Genomic DNA, 19158 nt, shown 5'->3' on the forward strand with positions numbered 1-19158 from the left:
AAAGTTTGAACATGTGGTTTCATTCTAAAGTCTAAACTCGTCGACCGCAATAGCAGTATAGAGAGAGAAGCGCGACACACTTCCCTCTAAGTGTAACTTGCTTAGATCGATAGATAATAGATAGATTGATGAGTGGGTGATTTTGGTTGGTAGAAAAGCAAATCACGTTCCGTTCAACAGGATTATCAATCATGTTTAAGCAAGAGCAAGGTGCACTGCCAGTTTCACAGCCCGGAGGAGGAGGAGGAGAAGGCATCCGCAAAAGACTCTCCTCTCTCTACTCTGTACAAACCCCTACGACGTTGATCTCGTCATCTGCGTCTTCGTTGGGAGCGGCATTCCGGAGATCTAAATCTATGGGGGATGTAGAGTACATGAGGGCGAAGGCGGCCGATGGGTTCGTGTCCATCAGGAGGTGGTGGGACTGGGGGTGGTCCTGGATCCTGTCAAGGAAGCCCACCTTCGCTAAGGATCTGGAGATGAACGAAGATGAGAAGGCGGCGCTGGGGTGCCACAGCAAGGGCAGCTGGAGGCATGTGTTCTACAAGGTTAAGTTTGAGTTAAGGAGAAGGCTGATGGGGTCTGAGGGCCTCCCTCAGACTTTCCGCTACGACTCATTGGATTACTCCAAAAATTTTGATGATCAGACCAGAAGAACCTTCTCTCATCACCGTCACTTCTCTCGCTAGTGAGCTAGCTAGCTAATTAAATCTCATCTGCCGCCGCCGCTATATGTCTACATATATATATATAGTTTGTATGCACATCGATCATAATCAACATCTGTCCTGCTCGCTGTTAGATCGATCCAATGAAAGTGGCCAACCTAGCTGCAATGCAGATCAGATCCGATCCCCACCTAGCTTGAGTTTGTGTGTTGTTTGTGTGTACAACAATAGTTCGTTCAGTACGATCGATCTATACTAGATCATCGCCAAAAATAACCCGTCATACGTACATGCCAGCCATTATGAATTGAATGTTGTGCCGCCAATCCAATCAAGTATCTTTTCCCACGCTGCAGGGAGGAGTAGTTTTTAATTTCGATTTTTTTTTTCTTTATGATTTCTAGCTTGAATTTGTCCATTGTTATTTTATTCAATCAATTGTGAATTAATAAGCATTTAATTGAACGAATACATTATATTATACTATTAAATACGGAGTATTATATTATGTTATGGTATGGTATGGTATGGTATGGTATGGTATGGTATGAGATGAGATGGATGGTTTGTAAAGTAATGAATATGCATTTATTTGTATTTGGTAGCTACAGCCGAATTGAATCGGCCGCCGATAGATGCAGTAGAGCCACCTGCATGCTGGACTGGTTCATTGGGCAATCGGCACAGCACTGTACGTCTGTACTCGCCCTCCCTAGGCCTAGTCGATAGTTGATCGCCAGTAAGTTTCTTGGATTCCATATATTTAACTTAAATTAATAATACGATTTTATGGTTCGTCTTTCTTTCTACACTAGGGATTTTTTTTTTAATAATTAGAAAAATACCTATAAATACAAAGGAGCAAGGAGACAATATATTTTTGACATGATAAATAGTATTTTTCATAATGATTTATTTGGTGAGAATCGGAAGTTATCATACACGTTTGCTTCTTGGTAAATCTTCCATTTTTGTTCTAGTCCCCGGAGATGTAATTTGAACCAACCAAATCCTTTTGCAATAGCAAAAAAAAAAAAAAAACTGTCGGTGCCGGGCTGTCAGCGCCGCAGCATCATCTGTGGTGGAAAATAAAATTCCGTATCTCCGCAATGGGGTCACCTTTCTTTTTCAAATTGAATCAATTAAAACAAACAGGTGGAATGAACAAATTATTTGCAGTGGCGTCGTGACCAGCGAAGGACGCACATGGGCTCCGCACTTCCCAGCTAGGAAGCGGAAGCTGTGATCCAAAGTTTCTCGCACCGACACTAACAACATCCATTAGTTCGTTGATTTGTATGTCGTCCGATAATAAACAGTACCCAAAAGCGCATTTTGATGTGCATTTTACCAATAAATTACAATCCTCTCTCTTATACTCTGCGCAAATGAAAGGAGAGGCAATTCCAACGTAGTAAAAAGGATAACTCAACTCTAACTTCAAAATGCCAAATAAATTCAAGCACATTTTGCATTTATTACTGAACATTGGAAAAAAGTAGTGTAATAAATTACCATCTGTACTAGAATGCAAAATTGATTCCACAAGGCTACATCATTAACACCAACCATTTCCCTCCCACTTCCAGTAACCACAACCCCAAGAATACTGCAAAACAAATATAGCCATAGCCAGTAACTGAAATCATTTTGCACACTTGAGTCTACAAAGCTTACAACACTATCTGTGGGCACCCAATGACACTAAGCAAGAGATTTACTGCATATGCATGCTTCACCCTCACAACTCTGATTTTGCTGCTGCCTTCAGTACTTGGGAAGGAAGGAAGGAAGGACAAGTTTCTTCTCATCTAATCAATCAATCACTCATCATCATCTGCTGTCATTTCTCTACAACCTACAAATTAGCCAGTTTAACAGAAATCAAATTCAACTCCATGCTTTCCATGGTGACCAAATCCTCCACACAATGGATAACACACTACTTCCAACTCCACCCATAAATAATTTTGTGTAAAACTACCTGTAGATGATGCATCTCACAAAAAGCTAGTGAGCTCCAGGTACATCTCTCATGCTGATATTCAGACTGTTTCTCATAGTTCGTCTTCCAATACCTGCATTTCCTTTTGTCATCATGGCAACAAATTCCCCATAATCTATCCTTCCATCCTGCAATAAAGTCCATCAAAAGGGAAACATAAGAGAGGGCGAGAGCGTGTGGAAATAAGAAGACACAACACTCAAGAGCAGCAAAAAAAAGATCATATAGTCTAGATAAATCAAGAAAAAAATGTTTTGCCAAAGCATTAAATGTTAGATTGCAAGCTCTATGTGAAGAATACACTCCTAGAACTGTATATCTACAATATAAGCAACCAGCAAAACACACTAAATATACATTGTTGGAAATATCTTCTCAAGTAACTAAATGTTAGTAACTCTATTATTTGTCCTTTTAAAGTGTGTGTGTGTGTTTTCTTTTCACCATCTTTGACTAGAGACCAATGCGATTCACTTCAGCTATGCATCTTATTATCTAAGATGCAAAGAACATTCAGTTTTAAAAGTCACTACTACTCATCATTCATAACAATATTCAATTAGCTCTCTGTCTCTGTCTCTGTCTCTCTCTCATTCTCTGGATTGGCAAGGTTCATAACATTCTAAAATGGTAAAACAAAGTAATGAAAAACCAAGGTGATTCTCCATCACCATTGACTTACATTATCCTGATCAACTTCTCGGATAATATCTTCATAGAGAACATCTGTGATATTATGTTCTATACAAGCTTGCTGGAGCTCATCAACTGTAATATATCCACTTCCATCCTTGTCAAAATATTGAAACGCAGCCATAAGATGTTCCTCCCGTTCTAGTTTGTTAAGGTGAATAGTAGCTGCTATGAATTCTCCATAATCAATAGTTCCACTGTTATCTACATCGGCCTGAAAAGTATAGTAATACTTCAACACCTCACTGGCTCAAGAGAGTCTTAAGGTCTTCAGCAATAAAATGAATAGAGATTGGAAATCATGACACAAACAGAACTGCACAGTTGAACATTTTTTCCATGAAGGATTATAGTAGTGAGTTCAGGCAAATGAACGGGTTCCTAGTGATAAGTTGGTCTACAAGTTTCCTCAATCATGAGAAATCTATCGAAGTTGGAAAAGACAAATTGTTGCAAGCTTAATCAGCTCTATCATTTACTAAATAACGTGCATTTGGACATTGATATTATTCAGAGTCCAAAAATATTGAGCATATTTTTTACATTATTTTTGCTGAGTATCCATGATTGTCCAATTCATGCTTCCAAACACAAAATATATAGGAAAGAAATACCATTCCTAAACAATTAACTTACTGCATCCATTAGTTCTCGTATCTCTGTATCCTTTAAAGTAGATCCATATTTTCTTAAACCAGCTTTGAGCTCATCAAATGTAATTGCACCACTATTATCAGTATCCATGGCCTTAAACATCTCCCTTAAACCAGCAATCTCCTCTTCTGACAAGCTTTCAGCAATTACCTAGAACAAACATGAACTGAAACTTCAACATTTGCATCATTTAATACTCCATACTTTTCTTCTTCTTCTTTTTTTGGATAGATGCATTATACAATACAGTAACTTTCCATCCCAAACAAAGATAGGATAAGATTTAAATAATCAATTCCAAAGACTTCATAACATTGAATACTTCAATTGAAGAAATAAAAGTAAAAAGCAATAAATACCCGCAAGGCCATCTTCTTCAACTTGTTCATTGCAGAAAACTGCTTAAGGCGAGAGAGTACCGCTGGATCTAACGCTCTATCAGGAGCAACACCATTTTCACAAATCCAAGGATGACCTGTAGAAGTACACAAACTTTGAATTTAAAACAAAGGTCTATAGTGGAATCAGGCTTTGTTTTGGGGTGAACTACATATTGTCTAGCCATTTCATCAAGCTATAGAGCAAGATCCTTTCACTTCAATCTCTAAAACCTATCTGAAACTTTTTGGACTCAAGTAACAAGGTTGACTAAAAGTCTAGAACTGAGTAACTGACAGTCAAGTTAAAGCTCAGACAATTCTTAAGTTATCCATCTATTATTATGCTGCATCTATTTGGATTTTTGGGTGAAGCAAATTCACTAACAGTACCCAAAATAGGGTTGTAAATAATGATTTTGGAATATTTTGAACAACAATATAATCCGCCAGAATGCTTTCTTGTACCCTAAAGCAAGTATCTTGATATCATTATCTTGGAATCTGTTGTATCATAACTAGTGCTCCCCCCCATCCCATTTTATGTGTCTGGTTTGGTTAATGCAATTTGACTCAAGTTATTTACAATTCACTTTTTCATAATATTTAGTTTAGTATTAGTGTATAAAATTTATATATTTAGAAACTACATTAAAAGTACGGTTAAACACAAACCAATTTTAAAAAATCATAAGAAACATTAAAGAAAATAAGCCAAGAATAAAGAGTTAATTGGACCAATGAATATTAAATAGAGGGAGTAACATCTAAAAAAAAAAAAAAAGAACTGGAATTTATAATGACAGACTCATAGACTTTCAAGTTAAGCAGCTTCAGCAATGCTTTCACATTAAATAATGAAAAGAGAGAGGTGTGTAGTCATTAGGAGTAAACATACATAATACTTCATGAGCAGTTAAACGCTCAGAGGGCTGCATGCATAACATCTTCCTGATTAAATCCTTTGCACTGTCTGATATTAAGGGCCAAGGGTCTGACTCAAAATCAATGTGCCCTTTCAACACAGCATCAAAAATCCCCTGCTGTGTTTCTGAAGAAGGCATGAGATGAGTTACAATGGATGGAAAACAAAGAAATTAGCATGTATATTGTGTAATACTCGCAACACAGCATAAAGCACGTGTTTCTGAAGAAGATATGAAATAAGTCTCTATGCATAGAAAAACAAAGGTGTTAAGATGTTTGCATGCAATATTATACGTACCAGCCCAAAAAGGAGGTACACCACTTAGCAATATGTAGAGTATGACCCCTGCTGTCCAAACATCTGCTTCTGGACCATAATGCTTCAAAAGCACCTCAGGAGCAACATAATACGGGCTTCCAACGACATCAGTAAATATTTGGCCTGATACAGCAAAAAAAGCATGCTATTAAAACATATTTCAACCAAAAGAGTTGTATTTTTGGTAATTTTTGTGGCATCAATTAGAATACTGAAGACAGGAGGCAGCCTTCAAAGATGATTAAAGCAGGTGAGTGAAAAGTAATCCTTAGGCAAATCATTAGCGCCACTGAATAATAACGAATGCAAGTATGTAACAGATGTGGCTAGATAATGTAGTGCCTGAAAGTAAATAAATAAGGAGGATACAAAAGTACTACCTGGTTTGAAAAAGACTGAGAGTCCAAAATCAATTGCTTTGAGAGAGAAATCATCATCCTTGTTAACCAATAAGAAATTCTCTGGTTTGAGATCTCTATGCATAACCCCAAGGGAGTGGCATGCCTCAACAACTCCAACAATTATCTTAGTCAATTCAGCAGCCTTTCTCTCACTATAATGCCCTCGCTGAATAATGCGGTCAAACAACTCTCCACCACTACAGAGTTCCATCACAATATGAACATATAAAGGGTCTTCATATGCCCCCTTGATAGTAACTATGTTCTTGTGACCAGCCAAATGGTGCATTATCTGAATTTCCCTCTGCACATCCTCTACATCTTCTTTGGAGATCAACTTTCTTTTTGAAATAGACTTACAAGCATAGTCAACACCAGTGGAAATCTCAGTGCAGAGATAAGTGGTACCAAATTGACCTTGACCTAACTTACGGCCCAGTGTGTAAAGATCACGGATGTTAGCGGTCTTGTGACCTAGGACGTGATAGGCCTGGTTATTGGTGGAACGATACATGTTTTCCTTTTTGGGATAAAGTATAGGGATGCGTTGGTCTGCGTTGGGGTTGGGCTGGGTATCCTTGGGAAAATCTTGGCTCAGCCTAGTAGGGGAGGAGAAATTATCAGAGTAAGAGTTAGAACGGCCGGAAGAAGGGTTACAGTTGGAAATGGAATGATCTTCGGGCTGTGCGTAGCCCTGAAAATGCTTGCTTCCGAAAGATCCACGGCATGTGTTGCCCATGAAACAATCACAAGTCCCCCTCTCAGCTCAGCAACTTGACAACTGGCAATTCTTTCGTCATCCAAGGTTTTGTATGAGAAGAATGAAAATTAAGCTGAAAAAGCAGAAGCAGAAAAGGGAAATGAGGAAATCAGAAAGGATTCATAGACCCCAAAAAAAGAAAGAAGAAAAAGGCACACATAAAATCCCAACTTTGATTACGTAGCATGAGCAACGACAGATCGGAAGAATAAATATTGAAGTCTAGCGTTCAGCAAAAAGAAATCAACAAGGAAAGGATAGGCATATGCATGAAAGGGAAAGGGAAAATACGAAACTTGGGAGCGGGGAAACAGATAAGCGGATCTAATGTTAATTAAGAAAAGAAGGGGAACGTACCGGGGGTATGGAAGGATCAAATCCCTGAGCATAGAGCTCTGTTATGTGATGATCGCGCTGGAGACCGACGACGGCGAGACGACGACAAGCATGGCGAGGAGGAGGTGAGTAAATGGATGATATTTGAAATTTTCACAATTAATTAATGAAGTAAATTAGTTGTGAATTTATTTATAATTAGAGGCAACCAGAGGTGGAGGGTGCTGCTGCCCAGAAACATCGCCAGCAGGACATTTTATACGACCCGTCTCAGTGCTGACCAGCTATGCCTATAATAATAATAATAATTATTATTATTATTATTATTATTATACACATTGATTGATATCATGGCTAATCAATAAGAAAATTTAGTTTTTAAATTCGCCTAAACTCATACTCTTAATTAGAAAATTTATAAACATCTAAAAATATACCTAAATACATACATATAGTTAGTAAATATATTAATTCATAATAAATTAAAAAATTAAATTCTTTTAATTTTTAAATGTAATTTCTTCAGATAATATGAAATATAATTAAGTAATAAAATTATAAAATTAAATAAATGTACATTCATAAATATTTAGAAATTTACTTAAATACGTACATATACTTATGCACTATATGTTATTAATACAAAATTAAAATACTAACAAATTTATCTTATATTTATAAAAATCTGATGAATTGGATCAATTTAAAAAAGTCATTATCTTAAATTTTACGTTGCAACTTAAAACATTATATTATGCACTTTGTAACAATTAAATGTGCATTCTTATATATTTTGTAACTTTTTAAAAAATCAATAAAATAAATAAATTTTAAATGAATTGAATTGACTTGAAGTATCGCTGCCTAGTGCCTAACCTCACCACTTGGTGGGGGCATGCTATATCAATACTTTTTCTTGCAACTAGGTTAGCTTTGCAATTCATTACATGCAATTCTTTTAAAGGAAAATTAAAGTCCTTTCTAACAAGGAATTTAAAATTAAATTTTATGTTTTAATTTATTGGATCCGTATGTCTGTTGACCAACATAAACCATAAGAAGACAAGTATAAACTATGAGAAAATTGCTCAGTGAATCGAAAGATGCAAATCCTTTACAAGCCCTTAAGCAACATCTTGAAAACGCGAGTTCACTGCACCACCACTTGACAATACAGAATTTTTTTTTTAAATTGGCACCACCGATAAATGGCCAGGTGGCACTAGACAGGTGAAACTCAAGTCTCCAAGAAGTTGATCACTATTTCCGCTATGGTTAAATGGCTAATGGAAATAAGTATCGACGTATCGTTTACATATGAAATAATGTTCAGGAAAAGTAGTATGCCCCAAGTCCTGCCATAGTCTGCATAAAACAACAGCATAGTAATATTGGGGGATCAGAGCTATTTCTCTAAGGTTTCATAACCAAGCTGCGCTGGAATTCATCACAGCACTGATCACAAGCCTCTCCATGTAACCGAACAAGATGGCACCCTTGTTCTTTAAGTTGGTTCTGTTGCACACAAGCCACTATCAAACATGGATCCTGCCAAATTCTTCCCAAAAAAAAGGTTCCTGTTAAATGACAATTATTTTGTGGATTGTAAAAAGCATGGCCCCCACCCACCCAGTACTTCATGCAAATATTTTCTAAAAGCAATAATAACTCCTAGTTACTGAGAAAAGGGAAGTATGGGAAATTTCAACAACCCAATTAGGCTCTTCATAATTAGATGCACTGTGGAATAGTTCAATGAGGATAAAAGCTCAGTACTTTTTCTTTTTGGACAGGAAATCAAGCAGTTTAAGATTTTTTTCTTTATTTAAAAAATAAAACATAAACATAAATTCCCTTCAAAGCCATAGAAAGAGAGCAATAACCTCACCAACTTCATATTAGTTAATCATGTTCAATTCCAAGCTGTTGAAGAGAGTTAGGACCAATAATAAACACACGTCTTGAGGTCTGATACCAGAAAACTACTACTCCTTTATATGCTGCCCTTGGAACACCATCCTGGTGAAATTCAAAGCAGTTTAAATGGAACTGGTTACTGTACTAAACAGAATCTGGAACCACCAGTCCTGTTTGGTTCAGACAATGAAAAAATTTACATAATGGTTCAAACGGCTATCTGGGCCTAATGGCTCCAACAGCTATATTAATTTTCTGGCCATCTCGGCCTGGCAAAATGCCATTGCAACATTGCTCTCTTGTTGTTGTTATGTTTTCATAAATTCAGTTCCTCTAGAACCAACAACCAGAATGACTGATTCAGAAATGGAACTGAACTAGCAACACAGTATATAATTGGTAAGTTATTTAGGGGAATGCCCTCCACATCCAAAAATACACACACACACACACACACACTGGCAAAATCAGTCAGTAAAATTTGAAAACCGACCTTTTCAACATTGTACCAAAACAAAATACAAAAGACCATAAAATTAAAAGACTAGAAGTAAGATTGTTTTTACCTTCCACTCTTCAAAAATGCCAAACTGACGTGCAATTTCTTCAAAATGTCGCTGATCTCTGTACTGTATACGCACATCACCATTGATATTATTTGCTTTCAAAACAGTATCGGCTCCATATATTGGTTTAGCTTTATTAACAATTTCAGCAAAATGTTTCAGATAATTGTCCTGAGAACAAAAACTATAAGTTACCACCAAAAAGGGGTTAAATCAGAAACAGAGGCAAAATGCTAAAGCATTAAGTTATTTCCTTTTTGGTACAAAAACTGAAAACTTGATAATGTTTTTTTTTTTTTAATTATTAAAGACCACAATTCTCACCTCCATGAGGTAGTTCAAATCCATTGATTTCCAGTCAACCTTCCAACAAAAATTAAATAAAAATGTTAACATAGAAAAAAGTATTAGGTAATAATAACATATTGGAAACTAGTAGAAACATGCCTGGACATCATTCAGCTTAATTGGTGCAAGAAATCGATTGAAAAACTGACCCAAACTAGAACCCTGCAAGATAACCATCAAGTATGTACCAGCAAAGTTAAAAGACAAAAATGTTAAGATTGTGCCTATTTGTAAGTGTATAACCTAAAGGTTTTCAGTCAAATTATGATACATTTATTTCCTCAAAAACCACAGTAATTAGATTTAACAGATAGTTTGATGGTATTTGTCTAGAACATCATGGAATTAAATGAAAACTTATATTGAACTGTGAGGAGCATAATTTAGCTATTGTAAAGGGATGATTTTGTCCACCCCTCTTCCTTCCCCTTTTGCACCATTTTCTCTTTGGGTGGCTGGTGGCAATAAAGTAACACCCAAGCACCTCCAATTTTGGAGGGCTTGGGTTTTCCTTAAAAGGACGAAGCAGAATCTCCACCTCTTCCAATGGTTATTTTTATGGGAAGAAACAAACATGGAACTATGGAAGAGTGAATGTGCTGATTCTAGAACCTTTACACCTTACTGTTTTAGACTTTTAGCTATAGCTTTTAGCAGCAGTGCACCACCACCATTGTGCCTACAATAGAGTAATCTCTTGGGTTCAAGGTTTAGCTTGGAGGTAAGCTACACCCTTTCCAAGTAGTAGACCTGGTTTCAAATCCCATCACCCAGCATCCCCCATCAGATGTACCGTATAAGAAAAAGAAAATAAAGTCACCTCTAGTTATCAACAGTTACAATTGGAAGTTCAACTGTGTTTATAGAACTTTAAAGTTAGGGAATATCAAGGTACAAAATCTAGAATATGACTACTTTTGACTTACATGCTCCCCAAAATTGTATGTTCTGCAAACTTCTGGGCGAACAAATTGGCGACCTTTGTGGTTCTCTTTCAGTCTCAACCAATCATCCCAATAAGTGAAAGTTAGGTCAAAGAAAATGCTTTTGAAAGATTTCAATGAAAAATAATCATAATAATAATAATAATAATAATAATAATAATAATAACAATAATAATAATAATAATAATAATAATAATAATAAAATGTTTCATCCCAAGAAGGATATGCCTTTGGCCATTTTGGAGATAATTCATTCCATGTAGACTTTGACAGCATCCATCCAAGACCAGGGAAAAAATCTGAACGGAAAAGTGCATCTGCAGGGCATACCAGTTAAGATCAGAAATAGCTGCAGAATTCCCCATTTACTATTATAAGGGTATTAGGAAATGTCCACTCATTGAAAATCATTCACTGAAAATAATGGCATTAATGTCAAAGCAGAAGCATATATTAATATAAATGAACCATTTTATGTTAGAGATATAAGGGTTAGTTGAGATATTTACTCTTAGCCCTAGGTTTTAGTGTTAGTAACCTGTGGCTAGAGTTAGTTCTAAACTAGTATATATAGCTCTACTCTCCTGTACATTTACACACTGAACAGATATACGAATATACTTTGTTTTGCTATTCTATTATTTAACATGGTATTAGAGCGAGGTTGAGTGGGGAGTGGGCTTTGGTCGGAGTAGGGAGGCGACGCTGCCGGAGGAAGCGGAGCAGCCACCGGAGTTTTGACGCGCCGCCGCAGTTCGAGGTCTCCGACACCACGCGCCGGCGCGTGTGCACTGTTCCGGCGGCTGCTCCGGTCGAGGTTTGGTCTGGTACGCTCGTCTCTAAAAGACCGGTAGATCTGGAGTGGTGGTATCCCAACCGTCAAGTCTCCCTCTCCCCTCTTCTCTCGCCGGCTTCCCCAGGTTCGCAGCAGCATAGCGCCAAAGCTCCAGTAGCAGTAGTGGATGGTTGTTGGCCCTTCGTCCTTTTTTGTGGAGATTTTGTTATCGTTGAAAGTGTTGATAGTGCAATTTCCAACGCCTATATGGCCATGAAAGAACCGCAGCAGTGGCGAGCAATGGTGGCCGGTGAAGCTTTCCGGCAGTGGTTGGTGGTGGCTGCCAGTGGCTGTGGTTGTGGTTGGTGGGGGTGTTGTTGATGTTGAAGTGTTGAAGATGGGAATAACTAGGCTATAGGTTATTAGGTTTATGGTGTGGCTGCTGGGGTGGAAGCTGGAAGCTAATAAATAATTCGGCAGTAGGTTATTTGTTTTGAGTTAGTTTGGTTTATCGTGTCAATAAGTCTTGAAAGTTTATTATCGTATTTTTCTGACTTGTTTAAGTTAATTTAATGAGGTTAGTATCATATTTGGAGTGGTGCCAAGGTGTGAGAGTTGGGGGTAGTCCAGGGCTGTTGCAGTGATGGGCAGCACAGGTGCCAGGGGTGGTGTGGACCTGGCATATGTCGTGGCTATTATGGAAGGCCGGCGGCTAAAGAATGGTTCAGGAGGAACCAGTTTGTGTGCACGCAACAAGAAAACGGGAAAACACTGGTGGTAGGCAGCGGTTATAAGGGTTGTGGAGTGAGAGGCTGGTGCGCTGCGGTGTTAAGCAGCGGTGATAAAGGTGTGGGGTGTGAGAGGCAGGTGCGCTGCGGTTGTGGTGTTTGGCCAAGTTTGTAGCTTTGTGGAAGCTTTGTTGGTGCGGACAAGGTGCATTGTGAGCTTTGTGGAAGCTTTGTTGGTGCGGACAAGGTGCATTGTGGACTGACTTGGCACAGCATGGTTCGAAACAAGGTGCATTGTGGACTGACTTGGCACAGCATGGTTCGAAAGTTCAAGAATTGTGGACTGACTTGGCACAGCATGGTTCGAAAGTTCAAGATTTATAGTTCTAGATTTGGAGTCTTATGGTTCATGTGACACATATGTAACAAGTTGGGCATGTTGAAATCTATGCTCCAACTTGAGGGGGGGTGTTAGAGATATAAGGGTTAGTTGAGATATTTACTCTTAGCCCTAGGTTTTAGTGTTAGTAACCTGTGGCTAGGGTTAGTTCTAAACTAGTATATATAGCTCTACTCTCCTGTACATTTACACACTGAACAGATATACGAAATATACTTTGTTTTGCTATTCTATTGTTTAACAAAGACATATTTGAACACCTCAACAGCCCTACCACCCAACATAGGAATGTTTTCACTTGAAACTTATTACACATATATAGCACTGCCACAAAAGTAAACATTTTCACTTGGAACTTAAGAGACTGGCCACTGGCACATTCAAACAAAAAGAAAAGAAGATGAGAATTTTGCAGACGTATGATGAACAGAAACTCTTGAGAGGTATTGTTTCCCTGTTTTAGAAACATTTCCATATCCATAACTCCCCTGAAACTTGTCTGCAAACGTTTTTGTGCTTCATAATAAAGCAAAAGTTTTCGTACCAATGTTTAACTTAAAGTCCTAACTTCATTGGCTCTATTTTCTTCTCATCTCTTCACTATAAGCCATTATACTACTTCCAATTAGATGATTACAGCGAAGTGGCAAATCCGTGAGGTAACAACACAGACAAGACTATAGCTCAGTTTTTTTACTAAGCACTATTTGTTTATTTAAAAAGTTTGTACTTAATATATGAAAATTAATTGATTAAGAAGTCAAAAGCATATGTATTTAGGCATGAAGTGTCGTAGCTTATATGTATACATTTTTCAAGGAATGCCTCTGAATATTATAATGAAAAAACAAAAATGTGGGATGTTGGAGGAGATGACTTTGCAAGTATAAAAGATGTTGGTAATTTGGTATTCTTTAGTGTGCCAACCTATCTTTAGGTGAGCTTGAGCTAGAGACAGTATTTTTTTAATGAGCATGCTAATGAAAACATGGGCAACTATTAAGTTTAAGAATATTTTCAAATTTGGACATTGTATTCCTTATTTCAAATGGACTTTACAGTATTAACTATTTATCAGTGATTTAGTCATTTAGTGCATTACTTTTATTTATTAGTGCATTACATCTAATTGTGAAACGAGTAGATAATTAATATTTATACATACTCCCTATATTTTTTTTATTTGCTCGTTTCCCCCCTATGTTTCATTTTCTACATTTTTTTAAATTGTTGTTTTTCCGTTTTCTATTTTCGTGCTACATAGCTACAAACCTACATGCACAATGATGAAAGCTGCAATAAAAGATTGTTACGCTCTGAAGATAACAAAGAAACATATTTGATGTGGGAAATAGGTTGTGAAGAATATGAAAACTTGAGGAAATTCAATTTGCCTTATGCAAAGCAACATGTGAAGACAAATCCTAATCACATGAAAATGAAGAAAGGAAGAATGTCCAAACAAATGCCTCCAATCCCAAGCAGAAGGAAGAAAAACTTACAAGGATCTTTAACAAACTGTTTTTGTCCATTGTCATTCCAAGAAGAAATAGCCATAATAGACCTAAATCATCCCCAGTAATGAAGTACAAAAGCACAGTGAGAAATTTGAATATTGTTTTGAATACTAAAAAAGAGACAGATTAATAAGCAGACAAAATGTCATACTTATCTCTGTCAAGAAGAGTGGCTCCAGCCTCAAAATAGTCAAAAAAATCAGTGGCGATTTCCATATCATCTGCATGCAATGAGCATGTATACCCAGTAAATGTAAGAGCAAAGAAATTTTCATAAATTGATAAGACAGATTATAGTACCTTCCAGTATGATAACACGGCTAAAATTATGCTTGTAAAATAGTTGATCCAATGCCCATTTGTAATGACCTAAGCAAACAGCAATAACTTAATGACTAACTTCTTTTGAGGGGGTGGGGGTGGTGTTTGGGGGACTTTATTTGCAATAAGAATGAGAAAAGCTCTCACGTGCAATCTTGTAATATGCAATAATTTCCCCTGGTCTCTCTGTATGCACAGGTTCATAATCCAAGTGCTGTGTCAAAGAATAGTGAGCTGTATCATTCCTTTTAGCAAGAATAATATAAGAGATCATTCAAATTACAAAAACGGGCAGGAAACACCATGCATGGAGATAAATAATAGTAATTCCACAATAAGTATATCAATATTATTTGTTTTTCATTATGGGCAAAGACTTATGGATCAGTAAAGCCGTGATGTACCTAGCTATGTGTGCTATGCCAAAAAATGTTCAAACTAAATAACAATAATAATATTTAGGTTATATAACAATAATATTCATATCTGTTTATAATAGCAATCAAATTATTTCTATAATAATGATGTTTAAGTTATATTACAATAACGTTTATATCTTATAATTTGCACATTACTGTAACGGGATTTGAGCATTATTATTATAAAAATCTAAACATTATAAAATGTAGCATGCAGCTAGCCACGCCGTGACATACCTAATAATGATTCTCATTGCTAAAACTATTAATTCCTCCCATGAGTGATTATTATATTATAATTGCAATCCTCAAGTTGTAAAAGCATTAATAAAGCCAAAGATTTGTCTATGCATTTTAAGGTTTTTACTTAGCTAGATTAGGATGCGCCTATTTGAATTTCTGTAGAGAATCCCTAGAACAAATCCCCCTTTTATCGCTTTACAAAGGAGCATAGACAATTACCTGCATATACGTCAACTGATCATAGCTCAAACCCAAGGTTTTAACATCAGGATGTGAACCATCCTGCATATAGGCGGGGAATATAGAGTTGGTGATGTAAAATTAAGCTTGTATAAGAAAATTGGTTGAATAATAATCTCCACCATATATCAATGATTACCTGGGATATGAAAAGAGGAAATTTTGATGCAACAGAAGTCTGATGTCTGGTTTTCAAGAAGAATTCAATACATATATCAGTTAAAAGCATCCTCATCTTAGTTAAGACCACTTGCAAAATTCTAATATCAACATACTTTAAAATAGACTGAATTGTCCTTTTAAGGTAATCAGCACGATTACAAGCCATAACAACAACAGCTGCCACTGGAACCTGGCTAATTTAATCATTAGGCAAGGTATGGAATTTAAAATTATTGCTGTTAAAATGCTAGATAATAAAAATTTAAATGAATGGTAAATGGGACTCTTCGATTTTATGTAACCTGGGTACTGCTGATCAACTTCTGCAGGCCCTTACCTGCCACATGAGAAACACATGCATTCAGGATTTGGCACCTAATCCTGAAAGAGACTATGCAGTAGACATGGAACCATGTTCTTAACTTTTTCTTTAATTTCTAACTTCTAATTTAACTGTTAAAATTGTATTTCAAAGATATGCATTAATAAAACAAATATTTCTCGTCAAGGGGGCAGGGGTGAAGAAACAATAAAAGGAAAGAATCACTAGTCTTTTTTGTGCAAGAACATACTCTCAAGATCTTGAACAAGAGCTCTTAGGTGTTGGCACTCATGACCTTGACGCTTCATTTCCTCTGCAAATATTAGGATGGAGTTATAGGTACGGAAATTAGTTACTAATCATACACGATATCTATAAAAAAGGAATCAGGGATGTAAGAAAATGTTTTGAAATTAAATACAAGGTTTCTTATGTATATAATCTCTGTTGCTCAGCATGGAGTCAGAAGATAGAATTGCACGAAATCTGCTTATTGATGAGAAATTTTTTTTCCTTCTTTTTGATAAGTATGGTAAGAGAATGAAAATTTTTACCAACTTACAAGTTTTCAAGTTTCTTATTGGTACTATTTGAAAAAAGAATAAGGAGAGAGATATCGAGAGAGAAATGTTGAAACTCCCCCACCCTCATGGAAAAATGAAAACAGACCAGGAACACTTACACTCTCAAAGGGGTCATCTCTTTCAATTTATCATTCATAAATGACTAAAATGAGTTAAGAATCCAATTTATTGCAGCAAACTTCCAAAAACATGCATACTTGACGCATTAATGATCACAAAATTAGCAAGTAAATGATTCAAAGTGTGTGTGCAGAGGAGAATATGCACCTTCAAGGGCCGTAATTCGCCCTTGCTGCAGACTAATCTGGTCAATGAAAGAGCGTGTCTGACTTGTACAATGGTTTTCTGCTTCTATCTATGCAAAACCATGTTTATCAACATTAGGAACTAAAACTAACTTTTAAATCCTTATGGGGATATATGAGATTTCACACATATTTGAAGGGGAGTAAGAGCAGGGAAGACATACTGCAGCTGCAAGGCGATCAGCATATTCAGATTGTGTAGCAAAAAGCCGCATCTATGGGAGGAGGAAATATCGCATTAAAGGAACTAAGTGAATTATACATATGCAAGAAATGAAGTTGAGAAATAGAGCAAAAAAAATGACTAGTAAATTTTTGTAAAGGTAGAAGCGTGCTGCTAAAGTGCATAATATGATGACGTAGCAGGAAAACAAAGCTGGGCTAACAGAAATTGTCTGGTGTTTGGACATTACAGCTTAGTCCCGGCGGAGAATTCTTAGGATTATAAAGAAAAATATGCATATAACAATAAATCCGCATCAACAGCTCAGGCGTGAAAAATGAATAATGACACATTACGACATAGTGAACTCGTTTTGGATGATAAGACGTCGAGAATGAAAGCATGGAAGTTGTACCAGTGGAAATGGGAGTTTAGGGCTGAAAAAAAAAAAAGCGATACCTGGATGTAGATGAAGGCCAGGGCAGCAACAAGGAGAAGGTACCGGAAATCACATGACCACTTGAAGGTGTTGCTGTTGCTGTTGGTTCTCATTGTAACAGATCGATGTGTTGCTTTTTCCGATCCGGCTGTTGTTGGTATTTTCCCCTTTAGTTTACCTCGACTGGCTCCGAGTCGAAGTCCCCCGCCAACCTTTTCTTATTTTTTCCGCCTCTTAATTTTATCCTCTCTTATACAATGACCTTCGAGATTTTTTCCAATTGCGTACAAGAGTATTTTCTCAAAAAGTCCTCCTTAATTTTAAATTTGAATGTTCGAGTACAATAACATATACTCTCTATCTGATTTTTAACAATCAAATCGACTACATTGTAGTACTAAAAAAAATCAACTATTGTGACATTGCTACATTTATTCTTATTTTTTTTATGGGTTGTTTGGTCGGATGTAGTTGCAGTTTAATTACAACAAAATTCTTTGGTCACCCGAATTACATTTATTCTTATTCTTTTGTGGGTTGTTTGGTTGGAATTGTGGAATTACAATTTTCTCATTTTGTTGAACGGCAATTCATACCCTCCTCGATATAAATTACAATTCATGGGAAAAAAAGGGGAAAAAGATATCTTTACCCTTGATTATTATTAGTATTATTATTACATAATGACATTTTAATATTTATACTACTTCTTTTCTTCTCATTCTCAATAATTATATTATTTCATACCAAATAATGTAATTTAAATTTCTACTTTATTCTCACACCATTTTTTTCACCGAATTACAATTCTTTTCCCCCTAATTCATTACTTCAAACCAAACGCCATGTTAATGTTATTTTATTATACCATTGCCTTTTATTTAGTTGTAACAATTAATTTTTTGTTTATATTTTTCATTTTACTATATAATAAATATGATTAACATGTAATTTTATCAGTTAAACATCTTGCGCAATATATAATTTTTATCTGTACATGTTAGTCATATTGATTAAATGATGGATTAACTTTAAAAGAATGACTAATTGTGACAATCAAATAAAAATCAATGATACAATGTTGCAAGATTAAAAGAACATGACTGCCAAATACCTTGTGGTCTAATGGCACATGGTGTCCTGGTTTACACTCTCACATGGATGATGGGAGTGGGTATAGGTTATACGATAATTAAAAAAAAAAACAATAAGGTATCTTAAATTGGTAAAATAGTGCAATTACATCATAATTTTACAGATTTAACATATTATTGCTAATTGTGCTAACACATGACATTTTATTGCTCATGTGAATCATACATTTATAGTTATAAAAAAATCGTCATGGATTATCATTCAACGACTAGGAACAGTCCGTCAAAGACAAATGACAGTATATGACATTATTATATATATATATACACACACACACACATAAATTTTACATGAGCATTAAAACACCGCACTGCATGTATGTTAACCTAATCAAAGTTATATCGGTGATAATCTAGTAGATATGTAAAATTAGTACTTAATTGTATTATTTTATCAATTTAGAATTTCTCAATATTTTTTTGGTTCAGTTAGTAGACCTAATTGCATTATTTTGTAAACTTAGGGAACCA

At 36.1% G+C, this 19158-nt stretch overlaps 3 protein-coding genes across 7 annotated transcripts; 1 reads left to right on the plus strand and 2 right to left on the minus strand.

The window, feature by feature from the left end:
• Positions 1-9: 9 nt before the first annotated feature.
• LOC116028832 lies at positions 10-1154 on the plus strand. Its single transcript, XM_031270659.1, has one exon. The coding sequence runs from the start codon at positions 192-194 to the stop codon at positions 687-689; it is 498 nt and encodes a 165-aa protein (XP_031126519.1). The 5' UTR covers positions 10-191; the 3' UTR covers positions 690-1154.
• Positions 1155-2114: 960 nt separating this feature from the next.
• Positions 2115-7349, minus strand: LOC116028605 (calcium-dependent protein kinase 5). Its single transcript, XM_031270366.1, has 9 exons — positions 7162-7349; positions 6024-6877; positions 5623-5766; positions 5296-5448; positions 4380-4495; positions 4003-4170; positions 3356-3580; positions 2653-2801; positions 2115-2526 (listed from the first exon to the last, which is right to left on the minus strand). Exons 2-8 carry the CDS (start codon positions 6781-6783, stop codon positions 2679-2681), a joined length of 1689 nt encoding a protein of 562 aa, XP_031126226.1. The 5' UTR covers positions 6784-6877; positions 7162-7349; the 3' UTR covers positions 2115-2526; positions 2653-2678.
• An 858-nt stretch (positions 7350-8207) lies between these two features.
• Positions 8208-17769, minus strand: LOC116030081 (alpha-1,3-mannosyl-glycoprotein 2-beta-N-acetylglucosaminyltransferase). Of its 5 annotated transcripts, none has more exons than XM_031272199.1 (19): positions 17554-17767; positions 17096-17146; positions 16894-16981; positions 16293-16355; positions 16023-16057; positions 15834-15910; positions 15698-15743; positions 15538-15600; positions 14804-14870; positions 14636-14704; positions 14487-14556; positions 14321-14382; positions 11142-11232; positions 10898-10991; positions 10071-10133; positions 9948-9986; positions 9624-9794; positions 9029-9159; positions 8208-8698 (listed from the first exon to the last, which is right to left on the minus strand). In XM_031272199.1, exons 1-18 carry the CDS (start codon positions 17644-17646, stop codon positions 9043-9045), a joined length of 1359 nt encoding a protein of 452 aa, XP_031128059.1. In that variant the 5' UTR covers positions 17647-17767; the 3' UTR covers positions 8208-8698; positions 9029-9042. The 5 variants fall into 5 exon arrangements, with proteins under 5 accessions (XP_031128059.1, XP_031128061.1, XP_031128060.1 ...); XM_031272201.1 differs by having other exon boundaries at positions 16894-16977; positions 17554-17618; XM_031272200.1 differs by lacking the exon at positions 17096-17146 and having other exon boundaries at positions 17554-17768.
• Between the last annotated feature and the right edge of the window lie 1389 nt (positions 17770-19158).

This window comes from Ipomoea triloba, chromosome 9 (assembly GCF_003576645.1).
Source record: "Ipomoea triloba cultivar NCNSP0323 chromosome 9, ASM357664v1".
In the NCBI taxonomy this organism is placed as follows: Eukaryota; Viridiplantae; Streptophyta; class Magnoliopsida; order Solanales; family Convolvulaceae; genus Ipomoea; species Ipomoea triloba.